The 13,273-nt window shown below is 36.2% G+C and overlaps 1 protein-coding gene across 15 annotated transcripts in view; it reads right to left on the minus strand.

Moving 5' to 3' along the window:
- The window catches only part of SENP6 (SUMO specific peptidase 6), a 103,001-nt gene that overhangs the window by 38,248 nt on the left and 51,480 nt on the right, over positions 1-13,273 (minus strand). For 14 of the 15 annotated variants that reach the window (XM_027092214.1, XM_027092168.1, XM_027092157.1 and 11 more), the window contains 2 exons: positions 4,422-4,570; positions 30-414 (listed from right to left, as the gene is read on the minus strand). In XM_027092214.1, coding sequence (XP_026948015.1) covers positions 30-414; positions 4,422-4,570 — 534 coding nt within the window. Of the gene's footprint in view, positions 1-29; positions 415-4,421; positions 4,571-10,340; positions 10,366-13,273 lie in introns of those variants that run through there. The other variant, XM_027092258.1, reaches the window with a different exon arrangement.

A 13,273-nucleotide genomic window follows, 5' to 3' on the forward strand; every position in this document is an offset into this window, starting at 1 on the left:
AGCAATACTAAAGGGAGTAAAATACTTACTTGGATCATTTAGGTCTGACAGGCTTGTTTTCCTCTCTTTCAGGCTTGTGATTTTGGCTACTTTTGCCCTAGGTAAAATGACTTTCCCATTAGTCTGTAAATTATTCTGTCCACTATCATCACAACTCACAATAATATCAACTGGAACCTTTCCCACACTGTTGCCATAAAACTTCTTGGCTGGTAATGTTGTGTTTTGTGACTTCTGTCCTCCAGAATTCTGATGAATTGATGTTCTTAATAATCCAGTAGATTCATTCAAAGTTACAGCTTGTCTGCAATTTCTTTGCAAATCCTTAGGAAAAGGAATACCACAACTTTGGCATTTGGTCTGGTTTTCTTTTTCTTTTCCACATTTTGGACAATATCCACACTGTTTAGAAACCTTAAATTCCAAAAAATAAAAAATAAGGAAAGAAACAAAAGACTTTGGCATTTTATTTCAACATCATGGAACAACAACAACAGTAATCTCAAAATTAAATCTCCTACTTCCCATCATCATCACTATGGCTACCACAAAACCCTGAATGTTATTTGAGATTTAGCATCAGAATGCTGGAAGGAATGTTCAAACCATCTAGTCCAGCAGTCTTCAAACTGGACTATGTATATTCCTCAAGGGTTACATAAAGATTTTCTAAGGCATACAGGACATATATAATCTCAAGGGAATCAACATCTAGATCCTCAATTCACACATGTAACCTTTCCAAAAACTGATTTGATTATGCTTCTCATGTCAAAGCACCACCTGCCACAATTGTTCTTCTCATACTTAAAAGCAAAAAAAAAAAGAACACTAAACCCATCTTCCATTTGAAATATTACAAGGGTGCACTGCCTTGCGGTATAAAAATCACCAAACCAAGCAGGATAATTTTAAATGTTGGAAAAATGAATCAATTCTAAGTTCTGATTAACAAAAACTTTTACAAGATATTTATTTCTAAGACAGTACTTCAAAAATATTTTAAGGAAGGCCTAATCTAGGCCTCTTACAATTGTTATATCATTAAAAAATGTTTTTTGACAGTAGAGTGTCATGTAATTTTGAAGCATATAACATAGAAGGAGTTCAAGGTACTTGGTGATATTACTGTAATAAAACTCTTTCCATACTCATGTACCTATTTATGTGAACAAGGTTCTGTAGCACTTATGTCTATAAGAAGGAAAATAAATATACAAATAATGCAAATGGTTGACCACGTCCTACTGTACCAGAAAGGGAAACCCATAAACAACAGAGCAGTCCCTATCTACATACTACACTCTAATCCTCTAAAAAATTATCTAAACCCCATTATTTTCATGATGAGCATAGACATATTTCCACCTCTAGCTAGGTTTAAAAAATATCATGGTACACTCAAAAAAGTTTAAATACGTTCATTTATGTGGGAGCTAGACCCCCATTTGCCACAGTGGGGATCAGCTATGTATGAGCTAACTCTGCCTTTTAAGAATCGAGGATATGATCAAGCTGGGTTCAGCCTGTCTCCAATACTTTATTGTCTATAATAAAGGACATATTTCAGTAAAAAGAACCCCATGGAAAAGCAATACTTTCACATATTTTCTTTTATAAAATTGATACAGAAACAGAAAAAACACTTCTCTACTATTGAAATTTTTAATATTAAAATATAGAAGGAAATATATCATGAGCTATTATCATATGCCTTCCATCAGCTAAGAAACATGTATCTTAGAACTGTTTGCAACAATTAGGAGTAAAATGCAGATCAGCTGAACCAAACATGATATTAAATTTTTCATGATAAAAACTAGAGATTAAGAATTTTATCAACCTAGTGACCTAAAAACTAGAATCTCAATAATGCGCAATTACTTTTAGTAAAGTAGTAAATTTTCCTAACAATTGTATGTTAAGTATAATTTCTTTTGGGAAACAAAGATTAATTAAAGTGTCATTTCCTCCCTTTTGGTCAGTGGAAGACTTACAAAATAAAATAAATCCAAATTACATATCACATAGTTATCTGCCAGTCTCTACACAATAATAACCAACTATACTTAATAAGAAAGAGCCTGCCTTTGATGAGACACCACTGAGATAATGTCATACTGTGTAAATATTCTGAACTTTTTATAGTCTCATTAAATACCAAAGACCTTGTTTTCTTACAAGCAGTACATAGTGTGAAATTTCACAGACTACACATGGAAAGAAAAACCACTAATCTTATTCAAGAATTTAAAGTTACGTACAGGATGGCACCAATCTATTCTTTATCTCCACTAAGAAAAGCATAAGTAGCATGGGAGTAAACATAAAAAGGAAGAAAATATATATTAGATGTTAAAAAAAAAATTCTGAGGTTTTTAGCTTGCATGCCTAATGGAGAAAGGATGATGTGTCTGGGAAGGAGCTTTCTTCCTCTCTCCTCCTTTCCCTGGGTCAAGCAGTGGGCCAAGCACTGTGGGGAAGGCCAGTATGTCCCAAGCCGACCTTAGGCTGGCATGTCAGAGGACTGGGCACGTAAAAAGCACCGGAGCAGATAAGTAAATACACTGGAGACGATGGGAGACAGGTTTCTCACTGTCAGAGAAGGCAGTTACAAACATGCAACATACAAAAGGCTAAAGTAAACACTGTGGTGTTGGACTAGAAATGGAATTGTCAATGTAAACTCGTAGATTTTAATAAGTACTGAATATTAACACATACGCACACAAATATTTCCTAGTTCAGTCGCTGAGAGGGCCTATAAATGTGACACCCAGTAGCAATGAGCACAACTATTGCCCAAATATCTTCCCTCCACTTACAGAAACAATGGCTCCTTGGGAGAAATGCATGACTAGGGCTGATGCAGAGAAAATACAAAGAAGTCTAGACCATCTGGTTATACCATAAAGTAAGTACTCAAATAATGATGGCAATATGTCAAAAAGAAACAGTAGCCAGCTTGAAGAACTTTCCATGGGCCAAGTCTGGGACAGTTTGAGCATCAAAATGAAAAATGATAGTTATGGAGTATAACCGTTTTGTGTAAAATAAGAATCTATGTGTCTAAGCTGATAAAAACAGAAAAATATATAAGTAAACGTGGGATAAGAAAAAACTCTTATTAATAAATGAGTATAGGGACTTTCCTGGTGGCGCAGTGGTTAAGAATCTGCCTGCCAATGCAGGAGACCCAGGTTCAAGCTCTGGTCTGGGAAGATCCCACATGCCGTGGAGCAACTAAGCCCGTGTACCACAACTACTGAGCCCATGATCTAGAGCTGGCAAGCCACAACTACTGAGCCTGTGCTGCAACTACTGAAGCCCACATGCTGCAACTACTGAAGCCCGTGTGCCTAGAGCCCGTGCTCCACAACAGGAGAAGCCACGGCAATGAGAAGCCCACTCGCCACAACTAGAGAAAGCCCATCCACAGCAACAAAGTCCCAACGCAGCCAAAAATAAATAAGTAAAATAAATAAATGAGTATAGAAATATCTATTAAAAATACCTACTAAAATACCGGGAAAAATCTAGAAGAGTACATCTTAAAAGTGAGTAATGTGAAAATCAACATTATATACTTCCCGATATGATGCAATAAGATCATAGCATCACTTCTGAGGATTCTTGAAAAATGTATAAATCATGATGAACCATTAGACAAACCCAACTTGAGGTACAAAGTAAGAGGCCTATATTCCTTACAAATATCAAGGTTATTAACGAGAAGGGAATATAAAGGAATTATTCCAGATTAAAGAAGACTGAAGATCATGACAACTAAATGTACATGATCCTGAACTGGATCCTGTTCCCATAAAGGACACTGGTTAGGGAAAATCTGAGTGAAGTTTGTGGATTAGATGATAATTTTGGATCCATGTTAATTAAAAATATTTGACAGTTGTACTCTGGTTATATAGGAGAATTTTTTTTTTTTTTAAGGAAACACATACTAAAGTATTATATAGTAAATGGGCATTCTGCCTTACTTATACTCAAATGGTACAGAAAAATACACACACACACACACACACACACACACACACAAAGGAAGGCAGAGTGAGGGAGAACAATAAAGCAAATGTGGAAAACTGGGGAATTAAATGGAATAATATGTGGATACTTATCATTTTTTCTATAAATTTAAACTTATTTCTAAAAACTTCTGATTGAGAGCAATCATTTGAAGTATGCTGCAGGGAGGTACTTACAAATTCTTTTCAGAAAGATATACATTCTGGATTTTTGATAATTGAAAAATGATCTAGTGAAGGCAGAAAAGTTTGCCTAAATAACTTTTCTAGTTCTCTTCCAGTCCTATTCAAAAGGTCACCTAGAATTTAATAAATACTAAAAATAATATTAATAAAAATACCAATTGATTAGCAACAAAGAATAATTTCTCTACCCACCTCTAAATCAGTTAAACATTTTTTGGAAGCAGGAGACAGAGAATGTGGGGTAGACTGACATGTACTACTGTGACGTTTCTGTGCAACTTTCCTTTTAATTTCAGAATCCAGGTGTGATTCAGACTCTTCTGTTTTTTTCATTATACGATCTAAAGGAAGGGGGAAAAAAAAGTACTGCAATTAAACTTTATAAATTCCTCATGATCTTTTGCTATGAAAAAATACTAACTTATATTATCAAATTATGTTTTAGTTAAAATAAACTAATGTTTCAATATGTACAATAAAGAAAAACAGAACTTTAGGTCAGAGCCAGTGGCCATCTCCTGGTTGCTCCTGCCTTTTCTTTACCAGGATCTCTCTGCCAGCCCCCAAACTGTGGACCATTTTCATCAAGTGTACCAATATTCTCTTCAGCTTATTCTGTGTAACTAAGGCAGAAGAGCACTTCCTGCACTGAATCTCTCTCTCTCTTTCTCTCTCTCTCTCTCTCACACACACATACACACACATTTTTTTCTCCCCTAAGTTGGTTACTCTTCTTAGATTGGTAATGAGAAAAATTTGAATTCAAACATTGGGTACAACTGTTTAGATAAAGGAAACTAAACTAATTCTCGATTTAATGGTTTTTTAAATTTAAGACACACAAAAGAGAATTTTCTTCATTATTTTTCAATGTAAATTCAATCATTTTCATTTCTAATTAATTCATAATTCGAATTTTTAAATGATTTAATGAACGCCAAACAGAACAATTTAAAATTTATTACAATCTGACTTCATCAGCAAAGAAAACTGAACACGTTTCTAAAACAAAAGTTAATGAATCTACAAAGTAAAATACTCTACCTGCAAAATTCCAAGTTTGTTAAATACTTCCGTTTTCCTATCTTTTACATCCTCTTATCTTCTGATTTTTTTTAAATAAGGAGATCATCTACACATAAAAATTAGCATTATCTTTCTGAGCTTGGTATACAATACTGTCTTAAGAAACCCATGCAATTACTCTGGTTTAGTGCAATCACAGAGTCCCACTGAGTGACTCCACCTTCCCATCCATTGTCCAGTCTGAACACCTTTATTTTCCTGGACACCAAAGCTAGAAATCTGAGTAAGCGTTGACTTGTCCTTGTGTCTCCTTTCTCACAGTCAAGTGAATTCTACTAACAGCTCTTGAACTCATTCCTTCCTCTCCAACTCCACTGCCACTATATTTCAGATGCTTAACTCCTACCTAAAATGATCTCCCTCACTCCAATTTTGCTTGCTTCAAATCCTTCTCCCCTACTGCCAAGGTCATCTTTCAAATATGATTCTACCATTCTAATGCTTAAAATCTTTCAATGATTCCATTAGCTAAGGAAAAAAGTCTAAACCCCGTATCCTGCCAAGCAGAAGGCTGCACTGATGTTCCAGTCTTAATTCCAAAAATACTATACCTCAAATACGTGCATTTCTCCAGGATGTTTTCTTTCACCCTCTTATATATATGCTGTTCTCTTCACAAGCAAAGCCCTCCCTACTTATCTAGTAAATTCAAACTATTCTTTGTTACGAAGCTACCTCTATCCCACACGAAGCATGATGAAGCAAATACTCAGAGCTTCCACAGCACTTTATCCATACTGCTGTTAGTACTCATTTTATTTTAAGCTAATTATTTGCACTGATCTGTTTCCTCTCATTATACTGTCAGCTCTGGAAGAGCAGAAATCATGTTTTAGTCACCTGTTTTCTCAGAGTTTAGAAACTGTACAAGGCAGGGGCTGAAAAAGTGTTTACTGGATTAATGAATCACATCAGAAAAGACTATATGACACATTCAAAAAAGATGAAATCACATGGTTGAAAGGAAGGGATGTTAGTACTATGTCACCTCGGAAAATGTCTTAACTCTGTCACACAGAGAAACTGATACAGTCGCAGATCTAGAAACATAAGGATTCAGCTAGGGAGAGGAAAGGAAAGCTGCTCCCAAGAATACCTGAGGTTACAGACCAGCTGCTCCAGTTAAAGCACCTAGCTGTTAGCTATATTCCTATGAAGGCTAACTTACTTTGTTAGATGGACTGGATATAAAAAGCAGTTTCCATACAAATGAGTATTAAAGAACTAGAATGTGGCACTAACTAAAAAAGGAGGCAGACAAGATTTGGAATTCAGAAAATACACATTGGTTGTGTGTGGAATACACAACCAATTATTGGCATAATTTAATTTACAGAGACAACTGTCTTAAAACATGGGTTTTTTTTTTCTCCTCCAACTTTTCTTGGTCTTGCTAATTAAATTTTTGTACGTACACAAGAGAGCTTTTTCCTTTTAAACGTATTTTAGGAATCTTTGTAATCCCCACAATATCACTGCAAATCATTTTGCTCAAGTATGTCTCTATATCATTTTCCTGCCAGGCCCTACTCAGAGACTGACATTTTAAAAACTATTATCATTTCAATCCTGATCATATACTCACACTCTTCTCTCCACTACAGCTATCTCATCATGTCTATGTCACATTTTTCTCTATCTCTTAACACAATTAACAAGGCGGGAAACAAGGGGTCCAAGCCCTGAGAGAAACTGAAAATTTTTATTGATAATAGAGAAAAACATTGTTTATATGTACCACATCTTCTTTATCTATTCCTCTCTCAATGGACATTTAGGTTGCTTCCACGTCCTGGCTATTGTAAATAGCGCTGCAATGAACATTAGGGTACACGTATCTTTTCGAATTGTGGTTTTCTGAGGGTATATGCCCAGGAGTGGGATTGCTGGATCACGTGGTAGCTCTATTTTTAGTTTTTTAAGGACTCTCCATACTGTTCTCCACAGTGGCTATACTAATTTATATTCCCACCAACAGTGTAGAAAGGTTTCTTTTTCTTCACACCCTCTCCAGCATTTATTGTTCGTAGATTTTTTTTGATGATGGCCACCTCATTGTACTTCTCTAATAATTAGTGATGTTAGCATCTTTTCATGTGCTTTTTGGCCATCTGTATGTTTTGGTCTTCTTTGGAGAAATGTCTATTTAGATATTCTGCCCATTTTCTGATTGGGTTGTTTGTTTTTTTGTTACTGAGCTTCATGAGCTGTTTGTATATTTTGGAGATTAATCCCTTGTCGGTCGCTTCATTGGCAAATATTTTCTCCCATTCTGTGGGTTGTTTTTTCGTTTTGTTTATTGTTTCCTTTGCTGTGCAAAAGCTTTTAAGTTTAATTAGGTCCCATTTGTTTTTATTTTTGTTTTCATTACTTTAGGAGGTGGATCGAAAAAGATCTTGCTGCGATTTATGTCAAAGAATGTTCTCCCTATGTTTTCCTCAAAGAGTCTTATAGTACCGAGCCTTACATTTAGGTCTTTAATGCATTTTGAGTTTATTTTTGTGTATGGTGTTAAAGAATGTTCCAATTTCATTTTTTTACATGTAGCTGTCCAGTTTTCCTAGCACCATTTATTGAAAGAGACTTGTCTTTCCTCCATTGTATAGTCTTGCCTCCTTTGTTGTAGATTAATTGACTGTAGGTGCGTGGGTTTATCTCTGGGCTTTCTATCCTGTTCCATTGATCTATATATCTCTTTTTGTGCCAGTACGATACTGCTTTGATGACTGCAGCTTTGTAGTATAGTCTGAAGTCAAGGAGCCTGATTCCTCCAGCTCCATTTTTCTTTCTCCAGATTGCTTTGACCATTCAGGGTCTTTTGTGTTTCCATACAAATTTTAAGATTTTTTTGTTCTAGTTTTGTGAAAAATGCCACTGGTAATTTGACAGGGATTGCATGAATCTGTAGTTTGCCTTGGGTAGTATAGTCTTTTTTTTTTTTTGCGGTACGTGGGCCTCTCACTGTTGTGGTCTCTCCTGTTGCGGAGCACAGGCTCCGGACGCACAGGCTCAGCGGCCATGGCTCACGGGCCTAGCCGCTCCATGGCATGTGGGACCTTCCCAGACCGGGGCACGAACCCGTGTCCCCTGCATCGGGCAGGTGGACTCTCAACGACTGCGCCACCAGGGAAGCCCATGTATAGTCATTTTTGACAACAATGATTCTTCCAATCCAAGAACATGGTATATCTTTCCATCTGTTTGTGTCATCTTCGATTTCTTTCATCAACGTCTTATAGTTTTTGGAGTACAGGCCTTTTGTCTCCTTAGGCAGGTTTATTCCTAGGTGTTTTATTCTTTTTGTTGCAATGGTAAATGAGATTGTTTCTTTACTTTCTCTTTCTTATATTTCATTGTTAGTGTACAGAAATGCAACAGATTTCTGTGTGTTAATTTTGTATCCTGCAACTTAACCAAATTCATTAATGAGCTCTAGTAGTTTTTTGTAGCATCTTTACGATTTTCTATGTATAGATACATGCACTTCAATGTGGATAGCAGCACTATTTACAATAGCCAAGACATGGAAGCAACCTAAGTGTCTACTGACAGATGAACGGATAAAGGAGATGTGGTACATATATACAATGGAATATTACTCAGCCATAAAAAGGAATGAAATAATGTTATTTGCAGCAACACGGATGGACCTAGAGATTGTCATATTGAATGAAGTAAGTCAGACACAGAAAGACAAATATCATATGATAACGCTTATATGTGGAATCTAAAAAGATGGTACAGATGAAATTATTTACAAAACAGAAATAGAGTCACAGATATAGAAAACAATCTTATGGTTACTAGAGGGGCAGGGGGAGGGTTAAATTGGGAGATTGGGACTGACAAATATACCCTACTATACACAAAATAGATAACAAAAAACAAACAAAAAACCAAAAAAACCACAGAACCAATATATAAAGTACCCAAAGAGCTAATGTTAAATAAGCTAATACTATGAATTGGCTCACTAATTACTTCGAGAAAATTAATTTTGGAGAAATTAATTTTGAGAAATCAGGTAAAAAGGAAATTGCTTTCCCAACTTAAAGGTTTATACCCCCTAAGATGGCATTTTAAATATTGCCTTCAACGTTGTACTTAATCCTCATTTATGGCCTAAAAATCCCAACCCTGTAATCATTTCGTGGGCTCAATTAAATATGTTCTAGCAATCAGTAATCTCAGATTTCTGCACCTGCACCTCACCTGAAAATATAAAATTTTCATACTGAACACCTAATGTTCATATCTTCCCCCAAAGCTTATTTTACAACAGTTTATATATACCAGTATACCCTTCTTCATTGAATTTACATCTGTAATATGGAAGCTCTTCTGTATCACTGTGTTATTACAAAATGATTTTAAGAGGTTTTTAGATTTTTAAGAAAATAAATTTTGGCACCAAAAACGGGGGAAAAAAAAAAGATAATAGAGAAAAACGATTTTAAAATCTTGACCTCCTAAATCAAGATTATCTATAAGGAACTAAAGGAAAGAGACAAAAAATGCAAAGAATATTATAAGCATGCACAGAGTGAGTAAACAGGAGGTCAATCTGTAGAGAGGAGAGGATAACCAAAGAGAAACAAAAGATTTTTCTCCTGTATGGACTCTCTGATGAATGAGAAGATGTGAATGCTGACTGAAGCCCTTCCCACACTGTTCACATTTATAGGGTTTCTCTGCAGTATGTACTCTTTGGTGAGTGTGAAGTTTGGAACTCTTGCTGAAGCCCTTCCCACATTCATGACAAGTATAGGGCTCCCCCCCCCGCCCCCGTATGGACCCTCTGATGAATGCGAAGATCTGAGCTGTGACTAAAGTCCTTCCCACAGTCGTCACATTTGTAAGGCTTCTCTCCTGTGTGCACCCTCTAACGGATTTGAAGATTTGAGTGCTGGGTAAAGCCCTTACCACAGTCATCACATTTATAGGACTTTTCTTCTGTGTGGACTAACTGATGAATTCGAAGATCTGAACTCTGACTGAAGCCCTTACCACACTCATCACACTTACATGGTTCTTCTCCTGTGTGGACTCTGATGAACGTTAAGTACTAAACTCCGACTAAAACTCTTACCACGCTGATCACACTTAAAAGGCTTCCCTCCTATATGAAGCCTCTGGTGAATGTGAAGTAATGAATTTCTACTGAGGTCCTTATCAAAAAAAGAAAATGCAAAGAATGACATTAATTAGACGTTTTAAGATGAAACTTCTGAAACCAACGTGATGTGGAAGTATGGCAAATGACTGACAGTGTATGGGAAACTAGAGTAGATCTACAAAGAGACAATAAGCATAAATAAGTTAATGTCAATGTCAGGATTAAGAAATTCCTTTGGGATTCTATCTTCCATGGAAAGAGAAAAACACTTGAGAAGATTATGACAATTCATGTGAAAATTAACTAGCTTCAAATTATAGCCAGAAACATAATATGGCAAAAGATTTAAAACCTGACTGGTCCAGGAATGGCAAATGCCTAACAACAAGAGGCTCATGGAAGTTTTAGCAGCTAACTGATCATGGAAGTCATTTTTGCTAAACTGTGCCAAACCCTCAACAAAGTACTCCAGGGAGGTACTTGAGATGAAACCTATGTGACACTCTTGCTTTCACTGAATGCCCCCTTCTGGGGATGAGAAGGTGAATACTGAGTGTTTACCCAAGACCACACAAAACAAACACCAAGATTAACACGAGACACCATAAAGCTCCTGGCAGAGAACACAGGCAAAGCATTCTCCGACATAAATAGTACCAATGTTTTCTTAGGTCAGTCTCCCAAGGCAATAGAAGTAAAAGCAAAAAGAAACAAATGGGACCTAATCAAACTTATAAGCTTTTGCACAGCAAAGGAAACCATCAACAAAACAAAAAGACAACCTATGGACGGGGAGAAAATATTTTCAAATGATGCAACCAACAAGGGCTTAATTTCCAAAATATACAAACAGCACATATGACTCAATAACGAAAAAACCAAACAATCCAATCAAAAACCAGGCAGAGGACAAAGACATTTCTCCAAAGAAGTTATACAGATGGCCAATAGGCACATGAAAAGATGCTCAACATCACGAATTATCAGAGAAATGCAAATCAAAACTACAATGAGGAATCACTGTACACCAGTCAGAATGGCCATCATTAAGAAGTCCACAAACAAGAAATGATGGAGAGGGTGTGGAGAAAAGAGAACCCTCCTTCACTGTTGGTGGAAATATAAATTGGTGCAGCCACTATGGAGAACAGTATGGAGGTTCCTTAAAAAACTAAAAATAGAATTACCATATGACCCAGCAATCCCATTCCTGGGCATATATCCAGAGGAAACTCTCATTCAAAAAGATACATGCACCCCAATGTTCACAGCACCACTATTTACAACAGCCAAGACACGGAAGCAACCTAAATGTCCATCAACAGATGAATGTATAAAGAAGATTGATATGTGTGTATACACACACACACACACACACACACAGGAATACTACTTCCCCATAAAAAAAGAATGAAATAACCTCATTTGCAGTAACATGGATGGACCTAGAGATTATCATACTAAGACAAAACAAATATCATATGATATCACTTATATATGTGGAATCTAAAATATAATACAAATGCACTTATTAAAAAAACAAAACAAAAAACAGAAACAGATTCACAGACAGAGAAAACAGATTTATGGTTACCAAAGAGGAAAGTGGGGAAGGGATAAATTAGGAGTTTGGGATTAGCAGATACAAAGTACTATATATAAAATAGATAAACAACAAGACAAGGCCCTATTACAGGGCACAGAGAACTATATTCAATATCTTATAATAACTTATAATGGAAAAAATATGAAAAAGAATATATATTTATAACTGAATCACTTTGCTGTACACCAGACACTAACACAACAGTTGTAAATCAACTATATACATCAATGAAAAAAAAAAAAAGATTGGGATATTTCCTGCTGGATTTTCTAGCTCAATGTCTTTTTAATATACCACACTATTTCCAGATACGCAGCAAAGGTAAGAATATGGAAGATATTATGAGACAAGTAAAAGTGATTAATAGGTTGGATCTTTAGAATAAATTTTAAAACCTAAACTTAAAAAAAAATGTCCTCCATAAAAAGAACATTTATAGTAGCTTTACTCATAATCTTAAAACAAACAAACAAACAAAAAACCCCTGGATGGGCTTCCCTGGTGGCGCAGTGGTTGAGAGTCCGCCTGCCGATGCAGGGGACACGGGTTTGTGTCCCGGTCCGGGAAGACCCCACATGCCGCGGAGCGGCTGGGCCCGTGAGCCATGGCCGCTGAGCCTGCGCGTCCGGAGCCTGTGCTCCGCAACGGGAGAGGCCACAGCAGTGAGAGGCCCCCGTACTGCAAAAACAAAAAAACCCTGGAAACAACTCAGGTGTCCATCATCAGGAGAATGATAAGCAAACTGATACAGCCATACAATGGAACACTAAAGTAACAAATTACTAATGCATGCAACAACATGGGTGAATCTCAAAAAAACTATCCAGAGTGAAAAGACTTACAACAAAGAGTACACATTGTATTATTCCACTTATATGAAAATAGTTACCTTTGAAGGGGCAGGGATGAGGAGTAACTGAAAGGAACATGAGGGAACTTTCTGCAGTGATGATATCATTTGTACTATGTCTTCCCAGGGCTTTGGGTTAGTAAGGTATGTGTACTTGTCAAAATGTACTTAACTGTACACTTATGACTTGTGCATTTCATTGTATGTAAATTTTATTTCAAAAAAGAAAAAGAAAACTAAAACATATATTGAACTCTAGATAATATGCCTGCTGAAGTGTTTAGGAGTAAACTGTACTGGTGTCTGTAACTTACTTAAAATACATTGGAAAAAAATAAGATGTTTATAGATAAATGGATGATTAGATACACGGATATGTGATAAAG

Source organism: Aethalodelphis obliquidens, unplaced genomic scaffold (genome assembly GCF_003676395.1).
Source record: "Aethalodelphis obliquidens isolate GAN/ISIS:26980383/991018 unplaced genomic scaffold, ASM367639v1 scaffold3, whole genome shotgun sequence".
Lineage (NCBI taxonomy): Eukaryota > Metazoa > Chordata > Mammalia > Artiodactyla > Delphinidae > Aethalodelphis > Aethalodelphis obliquidens.